At 41.4% G+C, this 14,982-nt stretch overlaps 1 protein-coding gene across 2 annotated transcripts in view; it reads right to left on the reverse strand.

Moving 5' to 3' along the window:
- The window catches only part of UBE2H (ubiquitin conjugating enzyme E2 H), a 103,398-nt gene extending 89,760 nt beyond the window's left edge, over positions 1–13,638 (reverse strand). Inside the window, exon 1 of one of the 2 annotated variants that reach the window (XM_019452730.2) lies at positions 13,120–13,638. In XM_019452730.2, the coding sequence (XP_019308275.1) occupies positions 13,120–13,172 (53 nt within the window). In that variant the 5' untranslated portion in view covers positions 13,173–13,638. The remainder of the gene's footprint in view (positions 1–13,119) is intronic. The other variant, XM_019452732.2, reaches the window with a different exon arrangement.
- Between the last annotated feature and the right edge of the window lie 1,344 nt (positions 13,639–14,982).

The following is a 14,982-nucleotide window of genomic DNA, read 5'->3' on the forward strand; positions in this document are numbered from 1 at the left end:
GGTGAAATCTGAATAAAGCCTGAAGTTCAGTTTATAGTAATACACCAACCAATAATGGTTCCTAGTTTTGACACGTGCCATTGGAACACAAAGCAGCACAGGGGTAACTGGAACGGAGTGAACGGAAACTCTCTGTAGTATGTTTGCAACTTTTCTGTAAATCAAAAATCAAAAGTTTATCTAAAAAAATGTAAAAGCTATCAAACATCAAGGCAAAAACAGCAGAAAGTGAGAAAGGCCCATTACTTCCCAAGCTTTCTTTCATCTCAAGTTTTAAAAAATTAAGCATCCAAAGTTTTTACACAGGCTTAGCTGTCTGGGGACTCATAATTGGAATTACTGTAATATGGGGCAAAACTGATCCATTCCAGACACCCAGAGTTTAAATATCGATAAAACTGTTGGCAACTGGGGTGCTTGGCTGGCTCAGTCAGAAAAGCACGGGACTCTTGATCTTGGGGTCATGAGTTCAAGCCCCATGTTGGATACAGAGTTTTTTGTTTTTTTTTTTAATGTTTGTTTATTTTTAGGACAGACAGAGCAAGAGCGGGGGAGGGGCAGAGAGTAGGGGAGACACAATCCGAAGCAGGGTCCAGGCTCCCAGCTGTCAGCACAGAGCCCAACGCAGAGCTCGGACCCAGCAACCATGAGATCATGACCTGAGCCAAAGTTGGACATTTAACCGACTGAGCCACCCAGGAGCCCCTAGAGATTACTTTAAAAAAAATGTGAGCAACTAAATTTTCTGTGAAAGGTATCTTCAAAATATCTAGAAAGCAATTAAAGAAATAACAATACAATATTTAAATGCTTAAGTACTGAACTGTGTCAAACTCTGATGGGATCCCATCCTGGCTCTGGGCATATCCTTTTACTCAAGCATATTCCCATTCCCCCAATTTACCTTTTAAAAACCAAAATATAGGGGTGCCTGGGAGGCTCAGTTGGTTAAGCGTCACGACCTCACGGTTGGGGAGTTCAAGCCCTGCATGGGGCTCTGCACTGACAGTATGGAGCCTGCTTGGTTCGCTCTCTCCTCTCTCTGACCCTCCCTCATTCTCATTCTCTCTCTCTCAAAATAAACTTTCAAAAAAAACTTTTAAAAAAATGTAAAAGCCAAAATATAATTTAGGTAATTAAATACATAAATTTTGAAAGGAACGGCATGCGGTCATTCTATGCTGATCAAAGCTTCTGTAAATCAGGCACTATTACATGGCTTATATTATTTTTTTAAATTATTGACAGGTAACATACAATTCAGATACCTCAAAAATATAAAATGTAATGCCATCTAATCTACTATTGTAAAAACACAGCAGAACATTCATATTAAAACTTAGTGTCATTTTTCATTCTTTAGGACTCTTGCATTCCTAAATGGGATTAGCGAGGGCATTAGGCTATACTGTTTTAATTCTATTTTTCACATAACAAATGTGACTACTAAGTAGCAAAACTGAATTAAAAGTCAGGAGTGGAAAGTAGACTCCTAATTTCAACTCTGGCTTCTACTTCTGACATCAATAATAAAAACAAAGTTACCAGAGTTTACTCTCTAAATTCGAAGCAATACAGCCAAGAATTAGTATTTCTCAAACTACTACTTAAAGCCACAAAGGATACTGCCTAGAAATAATACAATTATTCATTTCAACTCAAAGAGCCCTTATAGTCAGAAAGCAACCATTGCTTTGTAGTACTATTATTTGAATTCCAGGTTTTCTCCAAGTAGAAGAACATGCTAAAATCTATGTAAGTGTCATATCTACTGAAATTTAACTTTAATAAAATGTCATCAGAACGTCATAAGAGCTGACAAAACACTGTAGGAATGACTTTTGAGAAATAAAACAGCCAGAACTGACAGACTAAAATCCTTATGTTTTATCCAATGCATTCAAATAATAAGCCCAAATTTAAAAACATCCCAATCATACCCTAATTTGTAATTCTAGAAACAACTGAATTACTAACTCTGCTTTCCCATTAAGCAAATAGAAAGAGAGGCATCTGTGTCAATTACAATGATCCAGTTCAAAGGCTTGTGCAAATAGACCCAGTCACCCCCCAAAAATGGACAATAAGCACAAGCAGACAAGGTATGTATTTCATTAGCCATTCTTTGAATCACAAGATGCAAAGGAGCTAGAACTAAATCCTGAGAATAAGCTCCCACAGGGGTAGGGGACTATCCCCATTTACCTTGCCTGGAGAGCACAGGAGGATGTGGGTGATAAAGACCTCCAGACTTCCTACCTTGAGGACTTACTAAAAGAAAATAGAGTCAGCACTTTCTGAATCTCCGAAACACTGACCAGTTTGCATAAAGCCAGCTTAGAAACACCAAATTCTTCAGAGGCAAGGAGAGACCAGGCCCTTTGAAGTATAAGAGCACAAAATTCAGGTGTTAAGTTCCATTGTGTCTGACTTCACTGAGCAGGGTTAAGGCAAATCTAAGGCATAGCCTATTTTATGTTCAGAGGATACATAGCAAAGTTGTAAACTACTATGTATTTTTAGCATAAGTTCTAGTTTGATAAATAACTGCCAAACCGCACAAAGTGAACTAGGCCAAGTATACTCTAATTTCCAAACTCCTAGAAAAAAAAGGACCTGGCTTCACTACTACTCTCACTTAAGCTTGAATGTAAGATACTGTAAAGGGTCTGGAAATACCTTCTCTTCAAAGGTTTCTTTGTGTGATTTCCTGCCGGTGTATTTCACTTTATTTGATTTCTAGAAATCAGTTCAAACTATAAGCTAGGAACACCACCAGAAAAAGAAAACACATACAAATTAAAATATATGAAATGAAATTAGTCTTGATGAGCCACTAATAGTCTTCCTGACATAACATAGTTTACAGGTTATAAAACTCTTAGCTAAATCTCAAAGGAAAAGCCACATTTAATCACTAAAAGAAAGAACATGGTACCCAACTATTCTAACTAAAGAGCCTACGGAAAGACAGAAGCAAATAAGTGTTCTCAACTACATAAATGATGCGATACAGGTATACTCAAATATATGTCATTTGATAATCTAAGACCACATTCAAGACCTGCCTTTCTTAACTGCCAGGAGAAACGGGCAGCAATCCAGAGAATCAGACTAAAGAACACACTCAAAGGTCTATTTCCTCTCTTTCTTCCACCCATAAAACAAATCTGACTTAAAAGTATTTTGTTTTTGCTTCTAATCTCTAAGGATACAAACAGGGAGGCAAAAAATAGTTGTTTTCCCTTTATTCATTACGAAGATGGTGGCTATAGTTGGTAAAATTAACAGATTTAATCACGTCAAATTGTCTTGCCAAAATCAGTGATTTATTATCAAACATGTGTTATGTTCTATACATTTTAATATACTTTGAATATGCGAATGTGAATATAATGTGTAATAAAGCCCCCAAATCTCCAAGATCTGCATCATGGGATGATTTCATTGTAGAAGCCTTGTTTAAATTAGTGATCTGACCAAGTACCAATTCACAGCTGTGGGACCATATATAAAGGCCATATAAAACTGACCATTTGTTGGGGCGCCTGGGTGGCGCAGTCGGTTAAGCGTCCGACTTCAGCCAGGTCACGATCTCGCGGTTCGTGAGTTCGAGCCCCGCGTCAGGCTCTGGGCTGATGGCTCGGAGCCTGGAGCCTGTTTCCGCTTCTGTGTCTCCCTCTCTCTCCGCCCCTCCCCCGTTCATGCTCTGTCTCTCTCTGTCCCAAAAATAAATAAAAAATGTTGAAAAAAAAAAAATTAAAAAAAATAAAAAATAAAAAAATAAAAATAAAACTGACCATTTGTTAATGAAAAAAAGTAAACCGTTTCTTTCCTTTGGAGTGAAACAAAAAGGGTTATGTAGTTTCAGGCTTTGTTGCCAGGGAGACTTACTAACTTATATACAGGTTTAGATAAATAGCAAAAGGGTACTAAACATTCAGTAGTCTGTAAGACCATAAAACAATATAACCAACTATATTACACCCAGTGATCTCTTAACGAACACAATTCTACCTGAATCATCTTTCTACCGGTAACCACAATGGAAAATGTTCCCCCAAATACGTGTTTTTAAAATTAATCAACCTTCCTGAAACTACGTAATATAACATCAACTGACTTAAAAGCAATATCCGGATAACCAGTTACACTGGCACCATTTGGACAAAACAACTAAATTTATTTTCACTAAGCAGAGTAGTAACCCAATTGCTTCTGAGGTAACACGAACCAGGCACACTCTGTATCTTATTTTCTATTTATATTACCTCAACTAAGATTTTACAATCCAAGAAACCTTGAAAAGTGTACGTGATAAAAACACGATACGTGGGAAAAGAAACGTTTTGCCTAAAGCTAAAGAGAAAATGCATAACTTACAACATTAATAACAATTTCCCATGTAGAGAATATCTCTTACTTTTTATCCATAATGCCTCGCTAAAAGTGGTTTACAAGTTAGAAACCAAGTAGTTGAACGAAAGACGTAAGATTCCATTCCCGGTCAATTAAACAATATTCTAAATCCCTAACTATGGTTCCTCCAAGTGCTACAGCCCAGGTACCTGCTGTGGGCCCAGGGACAGACTCACCAGCCATGTCTGTCTCTCCAGGGGATGACAAAGTCCAGCCAAGCCTCTCCCCTTCATATGGGGTTTCCTACTCCTCCCCGACTTCTCCGCAGGACCAGGTCAAAAGATCAGCAGCAGCACCTGTTTAAACCTCCTACCTCAAGCCCTGGATGCCTAAAAAGCGGAGGAAAGCAAAAGGGATCCTTCATCCGCATAGAGCTGCCCTGTGGGGCTTTCCACCACCTGGCTCTAGAGGTGCCAGCCACGGCAGCCAACGCGAGCACCAGCCTGCAAACAACCAGACACCCTGCGCAAGCATCTGGTGAGGTGCGGAGAAGAAGCTACAAGAGTACTTGCCCAGAAAGCGTAACATTCTCCTAAAACGGGATACCCCACCCCACCGGAGAATCACTAACGTAACAACAGTCTCTCAAAAGCACACGCTGACTTTTCTGTGTTTTCAAAAGGTTTCCACAGTGCGCTTCAATTACATTTTGGCAATCCGAAAATAATTCTCTAACATACATACGTGCTCAGAGCGCCATCCTGGCGTCTGACAACTGAACTAAAGGTCTACGCGCTGAATAAATCGTCATTGACTCCCACCTGAAAAAAGTATAAACCAGGAGATGGTCTTTTTTCTTGTTAGGCAAGTTAAAGTTCCAAGTGCCAGGAATATGTTAATCGTGTAAGCAACACGCATAAACACCTATAAATTCAAATGCTCGTAATTTATCAGAAAGAGTGTGATGACAACCATTACAAACCAACACCAACTTTTCTCATAGCAATGTCCATCAACCTATCAAATAATTATACGGAACATCAAAAACTTAAAAAACAAAAACCTATTTTGTTAAAAAACTAACTTAAAAAAAAAAATTCCAGGAAAACATATTAAGGGATACCCTAACTCTTAGAATCTGTTTTCAGTTCTGCCACGGAGTTGCCAATGGTTTCTGAATTTAGTCCATATGAAAACTGAAGATACTATTCAGACCTCAACAGAGTCCTACATAAATATTTGTAAGCTGCTATAAATGTAATTGGAAGTGCTAAGCAAAACTAATGTCTAAAAAAAAAATCTTATCAATACTTTACAAAAAGAAAAGGGTACCATCAACAAAAAGTGTGCTTATCTTTTCAGAAAAGCAAAGAGTCTTACTAGCAGATGCAAAAATAAGTTATTTGTGACCATAATCCCTGAAGTACCACGTCAAAGGGCCACAAAATTTTCACAATGAAAACTTAATTCACTAATTTTGAATGGAGGAGAGGGAAAAACAGTTACTAAACTAGCCTTGACAGAGTAAGAAATCAGTGCTTTCAAATCATGCTATTTAATGGGATTCCTTTAAAATACATGTCTCAAAAAAATAAATAATAAAAAATACATAAATAAAAATAAAAATAAATACATGTTTCATGTCACAATCTTAATGTATGTGAAATACAGACAATCAGTCAAAATTAAATGCAGGCTATCTATTAAAAAGTTAAGCACCTATACCTACCCCATGATTCAGCTATTCCATTCCTATATGTTTACCCAAAAGAAAAGAAAACATCCATAGCAGCTTTGTTTGTAATAGCTCCAAACTGGAAATAACCCAAACGCCCATAAAGAGGAAAATGTGTAAGTAAACAAATTGTGCTATAGCTTTACAATGACATACTACTCAGCAATGAAAAGAACATGGTAAATCTCAAAATATGATGAAAGAATTCATATAGAAGTACATACTCTAGGGGCGCTTCAGTGGCTCAGTTGGTTAAGAATCCAACTCCTGATTTCAGCTCAGGTCATGACCTCACTATTCAGGAGATCAAGCCCTGCATCAGGCTCTGTGCTAAGAGCACTGAACTTGGTTGGGATTCTCTCTCTCCCTCTTCATCTGCCCCTCCCCTACTTTTTCTCTCACACAAAATAAATAAACAAACTTAAAAAAAAAAAAATAAAGAGGGTTTCTTATGGGAACACATAATTGGGTCACTTAAAAAAAAAAAAGGACATACTCTATAATTACCTTTATATAACATTCTAGAAAATGCAAAATAATCTATAGTGACAGAAACCAAATCAATGGTTGATTGTGATGATAGGCTTCATGGGTGATATTTCTGTCAAAACTTATCTCATTTATCATTTTTAAATATATACAGTTATTTTATATTATACCTCAATGAAAAGCAGAAGGAAACAAATTCAAGATATCCCAACTAATTCTGTAGCTCTTGCCAGTCAGATCTAATCATGAATGTATATATTTAATATACCAACTCACAGTAGGCACTTTGGCAAGTACAAAAGTGTCCCTAATTTAAGGATCGCCATTATCACTCACACTCACACAGACACACCCACACACACACCATATAAAACAAAGAGATCAGAATTCATTTGTCATCACTAGGACAGGTTGATTGCTTCACTGCTGAAATCACACCAACTAAAACACAACAGAACAAAATGAGAGCAGAGTGAGTGTGGGGCCCCAAGATTTTTAATTAAATATTTTAATTCAAATGATTACCTTCTTTGATCTAGAAGAAAACAGAAAAAAGAAATTATTTTAATTCAAATGGTTATCTTCTTTGCTCTAGTAGGAAACAGAAATAATCCACAAGTACAAGAAAAGCCCATGTACAAGATGTTAATTTCAATCTTATCACAGACAAAATGCCAAAGAATTAAATCAGTGGCATGGGCACGGAATGGCATATTACATGATCTATTCATTATGTTTGATATTTTTAATTGGGGGGAAGGGGGAAGCTGCAAAAACTATTAAGCAAAAACAGAGCACATACATACAAGATGATCAACAGGTTGAAAATAATATATGGGGGAGAGGGGGAGACTGATAAGAAAAAACACCATCATGTTAATATTTGAGGACAATGGTTCTTAAGCTGTGGTCCCTATTGTGGACCAACAGCATCAAGATCATCTGGGAACCTGTTAGAAATGCAAGTTCTTGAGCCCCATTCTAGAACCACTGAGTCAGACAACTCCAGGGCTAGTACCCCAGCACCTATTTCAACAAACCCTCCAGGTGATTAAGATCACACTAAAGTTTGAGAACCACTGTATAAAGGATAGGATTATGAGTGACAGTTTTCTTCCCCCTTTTGTAACCTATACTTTCCTCAATTGTCTTACTACTTGCAAGATCCAGTTTTTTCATTAAAGTAGTTTACTAAAACGTACACTGTGGGTCTATAGTTAAGAAGCTATTATATCATAAGCACTTTTGCAGGTCTGAATTGCAAGCCTAAAAAATCCAATGATTCTTGGGGCACCTGGCTGGCTCAGTCAGTGGAGCATACGACTCCTGATCTCGGGGGTTGTGAGTTTGAGTCCCATGCTGGGTGTTGAGATTACTTTAAAATAAAATCTTTAAACAAAATCCAATGATTCTTAGAACCATCAAATCTGTTAAGAGTGAACAAGATACTAAATATTACATATATTTGTATATATACGTATACACGTGTACACACACACACACACACACACAACACAGGTCAAGGTACTAGGCAAATTGCACAACACTAGGAAAACAACAAATCCAGGTGTTTCTAACACATGCATACAAACAGGGTTAAGGGACTTTTATGGGTCACATCTGCAAAAGATTTTTCTCCCCTAAAAGCTGAATTTTCAGGCTTGTGTGTAATTTACTAGAACTGCACTGCAGGACTCTGATGTTCTGAAGCTGTGAATGCTTACTCATGTAGGTTCCTGCTTAACAAAAATAAGTACCAGTATGTTATATTTGTCACCAAAATCTAGGCAGAGAAGACAAATTCAGAACGCTGGGAGTTGCCAAACCTTTAATTTCTAGCTTGAAGACCATAAAGCTGTTCCACCTTCCACCTCAACATCTCACAAAAACAGAGTCCACAGGAAATAAAAGCAAAACACAGGTTCTCTCAACTGACACTGGAGCTAGTTAAAAGATTACAGAATTGTCTATACTCTGAGCACAAATTAAAGAGTAACAAAGACTACTAATTTAGGGATAGAATAATTACTGATTAACAACAAAATACCAAAGCTGATGTCAAAGGGTTAAGCATTTTAATGTTTTTGTTTCCATTTTCTTTTAACATCTACCTTTTAAATAATAGGAATATAGCACCCCATACATCCCATTGCATAAAATTCACTTTTTAATCTTTCTTCTCCTTGAAAAGTCAATTCTGAAAGTAAATACAAGTTATTCAAAAAGCTGATACATACAATGCTGACCTACTATAAACAGCTCTACTTTGGGTTTTTGTTTTTTTTTTTTTAATTGTTTAACTGGTTACATAAGCATCATGACCACCCACACTGAATTTTTCACTACTAACCCCCTAGCACCAAACCCGGCATGAAGTGGGTGCTCAAACATTTTAGGGGGATGAACTTGTTCCTGAAAGCTTCTGAAACCCTAAAGCAGACACCCTGGATTCTGTAAGGTTTCACTAAATGCTGCTAATGAATTTAGTAAAAGTCACTGCCCCTTTCTATCACTCTTCAAGCTTTTGTAGGGAAAACTTACATTTGTACCATACTTTTGAATCCCTGCATGAGTCATTTAAGTACATCTAAAGTGGCGGCATATCCTATTTTAAGTTGCCACAACTCCCTCTGAAAAAGGAGATCTTCGAAAACTTAGTATTATAAAGTAAATTCCAAAATCTCACACCAATAACAAATACAGGGCATGCCAAGTCCCCATTATTATCAGATTCACTTTTCTGACTTAACCCTGAACACTTATTTCTTGTACTCTGAGAGGTCAGGTTTTCCTCTTTTCCACCCCTTGAAAATACACTTAATCCTGTAACACCACTCACAAGGCGTCCCCGGCCCCTACTTCTTTTGTATATAAACACTCTGGTCACACACTCCATCAGCTGTTTGGTAGCTCCACCCCTCCTCCTTTTCCGGGTAGTAACAGAGCAGCCAATGAGCTGTGAGGAGCTGTGCCTGAGGCCTTTTCCCTGCATACGCTTTTCCAAAACAAGCAGCTCCAGCCTTCAGCAGGGGCCACTGGTTCACAGATAAAAGGATCACCAGGCTGTGCAACAGGGTGAGACGAGTAACCCCCACCAACAAGGAAACCCGTGTAATCTGAGCTGTTTGTTCCTCCACCAGGGAGAACTTAAACCGATATTCCTTTAGGGCAAATCACGCTTTAAGGTCACCAGAGTCCCAGTTCTCAGACAATCTAAATAATCAGCCTGGGTTTGGGTTTGAGATGGAAACCTTAACGCTTGCCAGGCTGGGAACAGCACGGTATCACCAATCTACCTGACTTTGCAAACAAATGGCCACGCTATCCACGACCATACCACAGGATCTGGGCTGACTGTAAGTTTTTTGATTGGGACAAATTCCTACAGGACCCAGAAGTCAGTACATCAGTTTCTAGGCTCCTGGAGAGGTTTGCACAACCCTCAGCAAAGGATCAGAACAGAAACAATGAATGAGTCAGAGTTTCAGAACATAATCGCCCAGCAGATTATTAAGTGCATCGGTGCAAAACACTCACTCCCTGCATAACTTGAGAGTCAGCTCTCCTCCTACCAACCCGTCACAAAAGAAATTGCACCGACTCCAAACAACAACCAGAGACAGTGTCTCGGAAAGAACCTAGCTAGGTGGTGGAAAGCAGTGGCCAATTAGTTACACATCCCCTTCTCTCCCTACCCCCACACCACTACTTTCCTACTATTATAGGTTCCCTGCCAAGCTGTAAATCGTGGTGGCATAATTACACTCAGGAGACATCCAAAAATGGGCTGAAACAGGAGATTGCAATGAAACCAGCTATTGGCCTCCATACCAAAGAAATCATCAAGGGGCACTGAGGGGCAAAAAGCAAGTACATTCCTTCAGACCTTCTCTACTTCCTCTCCACCATCTTTCATTTTCAACCCCGGCCCTTTCACACAACTGTACTAATTTTAATAGTGGGTTGGGAAATTTTTCCTTAAATTTTTGCTAAATATACCTTGCTCAAAAATTATGGGCTCCATTTGGGCCTACTAATGTGAATTCAACAGAGAAAGAGGCCACAAAATCTCTCACCCCCACCACACACATGCACACACAAAAGGAAATACCAAAATTTTAACTTCCAAACTACGTTAGACCAGAAAATAACAAACATGAAACAAAGATAACCTCTGGCTTTTAAGTCCCGAGACTGTTGTCCTCCTATCTCAGAGATCTATGATTTTAAAGCGCCTCTGCTTTCTTTTGTCAGAAAGGAGGAAGGTGGGGAAAGAACAGAAGGCCAATGCATCTTTGCCTTTCTTCATCTTCTACTAAAAATAAGCTATGAAATAAGCCACTTAGGGGAAGAAAAAAGAGAAAGACACCCTGCTGTTCTTTGTCTGTTTTCCTCTCCCTCTCCACCCCCCACACCCCGACTCCTAAATGCGGTAATCATTCTAGATGCCACAACTACTAAATGAACAAAAGGCACTGTATGGAAAAGGCATCAGGTCAAGTTAGGCCTCACCCTTTATCCTCAATCTTCTAAAAATATATGTATATAATTTGAGACACTGACATTGATCAAAAACAGCTGGAATTCTCTCTCCACCTCCATCCCAATTAAACATTAGGTAGAAATTTGCATTAGGTGTGACAGTAACTCTCAATTCAGGATAAAAATAACTCAGATGCTGCCACCATGTCATTTCCTAGTTTCTAAACAAAAATAAAACCCGAAACTGCTTTGTGTAAAATGAACACACAGCCATAGTTACAAGTTTTCCTGCAACATTATGAAAAGCCAACATTACTGGTATCATTCACACGTTTACAAAACTTAATCACAGCCACAAACAGCTCAGGAAGAGTCAATTTCACTTGTGCCTAGACATGTATTTGGAACATATATTTTATTATTTGCTCCTCTCTGTAATCCCCCTTCCCACCACCCCAAAATTCTGAACTTCAAATACTAAAACTTAGTAGTTTTATCTACTGTTCCTAATTTCTGGCTAAGTTTTCCCGAGTGAGGAGAAAAACACCCTATTCTTGAAAAGATTATGAAAAAAAAAAAAAAAATCTCTTGCCCAGGCAACTTCTCTCCCATCCCCCACTTCTAAACCAAATACAAAAACTACTTCTTAAAAAACTTCTGAGAATTCCATAACTCAGTATTTGACAATCATCAATCTCTAAAAAGAGGGAAAATGTTCAATCAAAAACAGTAACAAATAAAAGGAAGAAAGAAGGAATTCACCTGAAGAATCTAGCCAAACAACTTGAGTTATATAAACAAAACCCTGCAACAGGGGGAAATGGTGGGGGGATGGGGGTGAGGGAGAAAGAGAAGCAGGAGACAGGACTTTTTAACTGCGTTTCACACACCACCACTCCCCATCCCCGGTTCCCCTTCTCCCCAGGGATTAGGTGCTCAGAACACTGGGCTCGTTTCCTCTCTCTCCCCCAACCCTCTAAATTACCCCTCAAAAATTTTCTCCATTTGTCACAGGAACCTTCGCGAATTTCTCTAGCTGGTCACGAAATAATCAGTCTGGACTCCAACCAAAACCTCTGCCTGAAGGGCCCTTATCAGTTATAGCTTTCCCACTGCCACCTCCAGAGTACATAAAGTTGGGGGGTGGGGTGGAATAAAAGGTGTCACTTGGTAAAATCAGGGCAGTTATTCCCCCGAGAACCTTACCCTCATAGACAGAGTTTGCTTAAGTGGCCACTACAGGGGCTATTTTGTCAAGGAGATCCTCTTTCTCTCCCTCCTCCAGCTGTCATGTCCACAATATGGAGGGTGGCTTATGGAGGGCCTGGGGGTCCTCACTGCATACAACTATGGGTGGGACAGGCTTTGTCAGTGAAAAGAAAAACCGTGGGGTTCTTCTAGGGACCAGAGAGCTTAACAGGGGTCTCTGATTTAAAACACTCAGAGCTCTTTATTACAAGAGGGGGCACTGAGCAGACTACTCTTCCTAATATAGAAAGGAATTAGGGATAAAGGAGGTCACTTGAGTTACCCCAGTTCAAGAAGCACAGTGAGTGGAGGGAATGGAGGCATCTCAAGAAAGGAAGAAAGGCTTCACTCTCGGGAATTTCTATCACGAGTCCCTAAATCCAGAGCGAGCAAACAGGAGAGACCCTGAGGTGGACATGGTGATAAAGAGAGAGGTAGCTGGTCCTGCAAAAAAAAAACCAAAAAAAAAAAAAAAAAAAAAAAAAAAAAACCAAAAAAAAAAAACCACGTCGTCTTGGGAATCCAAACGTCGTGGAGGAGAGTCACGGGCAAAGGGGGTGCAGAACAGCGAGAAACAACGCACGTTTCGGGGTGCTGCAGATAAAGGGGGAGCTGGAAAGGCTCTCGGCTCCTGGGAGGTGCCAAGGAGCCGCCGTAGGCACTGGGGGGAGGGAGGAGAGGAAGGGAGCCTCGAACAGTGGCCTGGAGTGCCCCAGGGCCCCTGCTTGGGTTTCAGGGGTGCCCTGGGCTTCCTCACACAGCCCCCCCCCCCTCGACAGCCCGAATCCCCCCTCCACGAAGGATACAGCTTGACCACGTCCGTGTCCATCCGCCTCTTGCCCGGACTGGGGGATGACATGGTGTCGCCGCTGCCTCCCCGTCGCCTGCGCCGCCGCCGCCTCTCTCCTTTCCTCGGCCCGTCTATCACGGGCCCCGGGCCCCGGCTCTGAGGAGCCCGCGGCCGCGCCGGCTCCTCGGTGGAGGTGGCAACACCCCCGCGATCCTGTCCGGTCCCGTCAGCCGCCGCCGCCGCCGCCCCCCGCACGGGGGAACACCGGGCACTGTCCGGCCGAGTGGGGGTGGGGACCCCGCGGCGCCCGGCTCGGGCTGCCCCTCTCCGGCTGTGGGTTCCGCCGCGGCCCGGCCCCGGCGCTACTCTGCGCCGCGCGTCGCTCCCTCCTGCCTGCTCTAGCTCGCTCGCCTGCTCGCCCGCTCACCCTCTCGCCGGCTCCCTAGCAGCCTCCACGACAAGCGGACGACTCCTGCTCAGTCGGCCTCTCTACCCCAGCCTCGCTCTGGGCGCCGTGACGTCACCTCTGTGACGTCATCTGCGGGGCGGACCCGGCTGGCGAAAGGGGTGGGGCGCCGCCGCCGCGGCGTGGACTTTCCCGGGGGGTTCTGGGAGATGTAGTTCCTCTTTCTCCTGCCCTCACAGCCCTGTGCCCCCTCCCCCAAGTCCCCCGCACGCTTAATCGCTCAACTGCCAGTGACGTTATCATCATCACAAACGATAATAGTAAATAATGGCAATATTATTACATGTGTGTGTTTTAGTGTAATAAACTTCCTTCTCACATACACTGTTAAAAGGCTGTTTATTTGATTTGAGGTGGCAATTCCTTGGATAGGCACCAAAATCGGAAATTCCCACACCAGCAGGTTCTCTGCCCTCTGCTCCCTTCTTGGATGGAGAGAATCTGTCTGCAGCGATCGTAGACTACAGCAAGGTTTCCTCGGAGCTTGCAAACCAGGGTTCGTTACCTTCCACATGGAAAGGGCCACTACTTCAAGGATTAGAATGGAGGCAGCGAGCTGGCAAGACCAGAAATAATTTGGTACGAGCATCCTTACCCCACGGAGTATGAGGTAATTTCACTGAGGGAAAGACTGATAGAAGCTGATACACCCCCAATGTGCTGTAGTTCAAAGGACAGCGATTGTTCTGCCCTCCGAACTGCTATACTAACCCTGTATACTCTGTGATTCGTCCAATAAATATTTACGGAGCACCTACTATGGTGTGAATCACCCTGCCGGACATGAGGGTATCACGGTGAACTAAGAAAGACGTTAAATTTACGCAGTCCTCCCGATATGGTCGGCGGGTGTAGTATGTCAGCATCACCTGGGAACTTGTTAGAAATTCAGGCTAAAGCTTCACCTCAGACCTACTGCATTAGAATTTGCAGCTTAACAAGGTCCCCAGGTGATTCCTGTGTGCGGGGAAGTTTGAGAGTCACTGCTCTACAAAGCACCCTACAAAGAAGCCTTATGGAACCCAGGAGTCGACCAGGCAAAGGGAGCAGGAGTGATCTAGGCATCTATGTTTATATCACATTTTTGCTGCCATCTACTGTATTTTCAAAAATTTGTATCTATTCCCTTGTTCCTATGAATACACTTGTCCTGTGTCAGACCCCGTGCTGTGAGTTGGGTCTCCTTACATTAACCTCTCTCTCTCTCTCTCTCTCTCTCTCTCACACACACACACACACACCTGGGGCAGCAGCAATCAGCTAAAATTGAACATTCTTTACTCCGATCATTCCATTCCTCCAAAGGACTAGTTGTTTGTGTGCATGTGCTAAATGTACATAACATAAAACTTGCCATTTGAACTACTTTAAAGCGCACAATTCAGTGTATTACATTCACAATGTTGTGCAACC

This window comes from Panthera pardus, unplaced genomic scaffold (assembly GCF_024362965.1).
Source record: "Panthera pardus isolate Hobbes unplaced genomic scaffold, ASM2436296v1 HiC_scaffold_8, whole genome shotgun sequence".
NCBI classification, from domain to species: Eukaryota; Metazoa; Chordata; class Mammalia; order Carnivora; family Felidae; genus Panthera; species Panthera pardus.